Source organism: Oryzias melastigma, linkage group LG16, assembly GCF_002922805.2.
Source record: "Oryzias melastigma strain HK-1 linkage group LG16, ASM292280v2, whole genome shotgun sequence".
Lineage (NCBI taxonomy): Eukaryota > Metazoa > Chordata > Actinopteri > Beloniformes > Adrianichthyidae > Oryzias > Oryzias melastigma.
Window position 1 is genome coordinate 6136273 of NC_050527.1, and position 4297 is coordinate 6140569.

The following is a 4297-nucleotide window of genomic DNA, read 5'->3' on the forward strand; positions in this document are numbered from 1 at the left end:
AGCCCAAAAATCAAGGTTTAAACTGAATTGTGGGTAAAATGAATCTGTAACCCTGGAGGACCCACAGGGTCACATTTGTCCACTATTGTTTTTTTTAATTGATATTAGTTTATTGAATTATTTGAACATTTGTATTATTTACACGATTTACAAAATAATTAAAAACCAAATAAAAAAAGTATAATAAGAAGCAAATGAAGCTTATTAGATGCCAATACTTCAATATCCTACAGTGTCCAAGCTGATCAGTTTGACAAATAAAATAGATACAATAATAAATACACAATCTTATAAATAAATACAAGTAAATCTAATCCTTTTACACACGTGTTTTGTAGTCATTTATACATTTGCATTTTTTGCATTATTTTAAACTGCAAAAAAGAATAACTTAATTTTAATTAATCATTTATCACTCATTTACTTTAAATGTTATTATTATTTTTTCTTTATCTAATTTTTATTTGTCAATTGGTGCAATCCAAAATGAATAAACACAATTATATTTGTCAAATGAACTTTCAAAGCCCAGAAGAAGGTTGCTCTTTGGTTCCTTAGGGTTAAAGAAGACTTCAAATACAGCAATGGAAAATACCATTATTCATTTGTGCTGCTTAGATTTCACTTTTTCTAGCATTTTAAACAGAAAATAGAGTTTGGATATTGGCCTAAAGTTCCTCACTTGTGTTGGATGAAAGCTGTTTTGGTTCTACATCAGCATGTCTAAAAAGAACTAGGAAACACCAGATACAAGACACAGATTAATCAGTTTGATAATCCAAGGTCCCACAGTGTTGGTAACATTGGTAACTGTTGTACACTTATATAGCGCTTTTCCATCAGGCCCAAAGTGCTTTACAGTCCCATTTACCCATTCACATGCTGATGGAGGCTCTGCTTCCCAACACTGGTACCAACCTTAACCAGAGGCAATTTGGGAATCATACCCGCAATCATCCAATCAGGAGTCAACTGCCCCACCGCTACACCACAGCCACCCCACATTGACAAGAAGCCGAGGAGGGAGGACATTAGAGGAACTAAAAGAGGGTTTCAATTTGAGCATTCATTTTGCAGTGTCCTCTGGTGACACAGGTTTAAAACAAGACCAGATTTGTGCTTATCGGTGCACATTTTTTGGTAAGACAGGAAGGGGGAGCACAGGGGCGGGTGGGGGTGGAAGTAAATTTATTAAGAAAAGAGGAAGAAGAGAAGCTGAGAGTTTATTTGAGGAAACATTTGATCGGATAACAATGATGAGATCAAGGTGGGATTCAATCTTTAAATTTTAAAAACTTAAAATGCTGCACCATTAATTTGAGTTTTTGAGACGTAGTTCTTGAGCGTTACATTCTAGCTTTATCGATCATAATAGATAATCAATTAGTAAAAAATAAGTCTTGAGTTAGTCCTCCAACTCAAAATGCTTGCACGTATTAACAAATAGTGTTGCTGAATATTTTTTTCTTTGAAAAGGATAATCAATTTACTCCAAATACTTAAAGAAATGCTACCATGTTAGAGAGAGATTTGTAAGATTTTCTGACCCAATCTCAGAACATTTTCTTTTCTGCTCTGCTTTTGCATTGACACCAATACGATTGTTGTTATTAATTTCATAACCAGAAAGGAAAGAATCACACAGTGGGGACGGCTGTGTCTCATTGCACCGGTGCACATTTCGTTACGGCGGATTTTGTTGAAAGGTTTTTTTAAATGTCCTGCATTTATTCTGAGGACCTCTTGTTTAATTTTTAAATAGACTTGGAAGACGGTCTAATTTTTTTCAAGACATAGTCCTCAACTTTTTCACATTACGTCTTAGACTACTTATTTTGATTTATTTTTTTATTTTTTATATTAGTTGGCAGATTTACAAATATTTTGAATTTATTGTTGTCAAAATAAAAAAGTCACTAATTTTGGCATAAAACTAATGATGGTATCACAACTTATTTTAGAAATGTTTGCATCATTGTCAAGGGATTTTTACATTGGATCCAAAAGAAACTAAAGGGTTTTAATTATGACTGTTTCCCCTTGTCTGCTAAAAGTTTTAAACCATCTTAACTTTTGGTACAATTGCTTGACTTCATTTCTCTTCCTCAGTTTTCTTCTCCTCTTGCTCTGTCACTCTTCCTCGTCAATGCTGCTGGGGTGGGTGGAGTCTCCGGGGTATCCCAGCGGATACCCTCCTCATGCAACTTTAAACTGGAGTAGGTGTGCTCCCGAAGGTCACATCCTCTCTTTAAAGCTCATCCACCTGGACCTGGAAGACAGCCACGACTGTGAGAATGATGCGTTGAAGGTCAGACCTCTTGATGAACGCCACTAACCTGAATTTCCTTTTTCTTTGTTAGCAGCTTGCCTTATTTCTGTTCAAAACCCTATATTGTTCCTTGTTTACATCAGGTTTATTCAGGTGAAGATCAAATATCCATTCTCTGTGGAACAGTGGAGTTTGAGGAACTTGAGTCCACAGTGAACCCCTTGCTCATCTCCCCCTCTGGTGGCTGCCTCAAGCTTTTGTTCCAAACGGACTATTCAAACCCGAAGAGGTACCACGGCTTCAGAGGTTTCTACACCATCCATGGTGAGCTCAAGGAAAAATAATTACAAATAAAAGACTTTATATACACAAATGTAAATGTATTTTATTGATCTTGACATAGTAGATCAAACGTTGCATGGACATCTATTATGTTGATTTAATTAAGGTCATATTCTTAGGCAACTGTTAAAGTTGTGTTAATTAGCTGCTATATGCAAGTCCCATTGGTAGAAAAGAACAAATAAGGTAAAGAAAAAAATATATACCAGGAACCTTCGTGATGTTTGAAAGCCATTTCCTCTTTAACACCTAAAAATATCTGTCTTTGATTTTAAAAAGTTCTAAGTACTAAAAAAGCTCTTAAGGTTAAATAAATGCAAACAAGTGAAACTTTTGATCAACTAATAATGTTTTAAAGGTGTCACATGTCCTTTTTTTTTGCAGGTTAGCTGATCTTAATGTCTTCATCTGACAGTGCTTTTATTTTTTTAGACTTTGACGAGTGTGAGGATGACCTCAGCAACAAATGCACCCAGTTTTGTCACAACTTCGTTGGAGGGTATCGCTGCTCCTGTCACCATGGCTACCAACTGGCTGAGGACAAACACATTTGCAATGGTAAAAACAAACTTTTTTCAGGAGGAGCTGACAAGTCTGCGTGAGACAAACGAGGACAAATCAAGGAAGAAGAAATAGTACAGAAACAAGAAGTGAAAAAAATGGAGTTTGGAAGAAGCAGAAGTGTTTAAACAGATGCAGAAAGGTTGATGTTGTAATACTTTTGACTTTAAATTAGAATGTTGGTGCACTTTTGTCTGAAACACAGTGAGCTGTTCCAAGGATCTGTCGGGGATGAGCAGAGGTGAAATTTCCTCTCCTTCATGGCCTGACTCATATCCGGAGAATGCCAACTGTTTGTTCACTCTGTCTGTGGAGCCACACCGCCAACTGGTGCTGCGCTTCTCTGCTGTTTTTGACGTGCAACAAGGTCCTGATAGTCAGTGCAAAGATGCACTGAGGGTAAGATATGAATCAACATACTTATAGACAAAGCTTCCAGGAATCTAAATTATTCATACTTTAACTAAAAAAAGCTGAAGTTTAGATGCAGCTATGTTGAAATTTTGGATTTCACACACACAATAAAAATAAAAATAAGATTAAATAATATCTGTTTTGTAAAGTTTAGGTATCTGGTGTTTCTGTGCCACTCATTTTTTCCACAATGATTATATAATCGATGCGTGTACATGCATATTATGCTAGTTAAATACATATTTTTCTCACTCTTGTTTAAGCACACTTTAAATGACACATTTATGGGAAAGCTTTTCAAAGAGGTAATACTTTTTCCCACGTGTCCTGATCTTGACACAGCTCTATTAGTCTCCCCTCCTCCTGGAGAGGTTCATTTTTTGGTTATTGGACTGTTCGAAACACGAATGTCCAACTAAGCATGTACCAGTGACAATATGCAACTGTTGTGGTTGTCATATTGGTGAAATTACAGCACTTTTACTTCCAAATGCCCCCTCAAGATCACACCTCCACCTCCATGCTTTATAGTTAAGATAAATCAACCAAAGATTCAATTTTGACTCATCAAGTCAATATCTATACTTAAAACAGTTATCTGGGGGACTTTTTATAGGTTTCACAATTGAAAGATAGTTTTGAAACAGCTTGAAAGTGTAGACTTAATAACCTCTTGTGGATGTATAGTTAGATAACTTCCTGCACCCTCAC

The 4297-nt window shown here is 36.0% G+C and overlaps 1 protein-coding gene across 1 annotated transcript in view; it reads left to right on the forward strand.

Annotated features, from left to right (window-relative positions):
* Window positions 1-1191: 1191 nt before the first annotated feature.
* Window positions 1192-4297, forward strand: part of LOC112143651 (complement C1s subcomponent) — a 5650-nt gene continuing 2544 nt past the window's right edge. Inside the window, exons 1-5 of the mRNA XM_024267784.2 lie at window positions 1192-1267; window positions 2110-2308; window positions 2413-2593; window positions 3044-3169; window positions 3378-3571. Of these exons, the coding sequence (XP_024123552.1) occupies window positions 1254-1267; window positions 2110-2308; window positions 2413-2593; window positions 3044-3169; window positions 3378-3571 (714 nt within the window). The 5' untranslated portion in view covers window positions 1192-1253. The remainder of the gene's footprint in view (window positions 1268-2109; window positions 2309-2412; window positions 2594-3043; window positions 3170-3377; window positions 3572-4297) is intronic.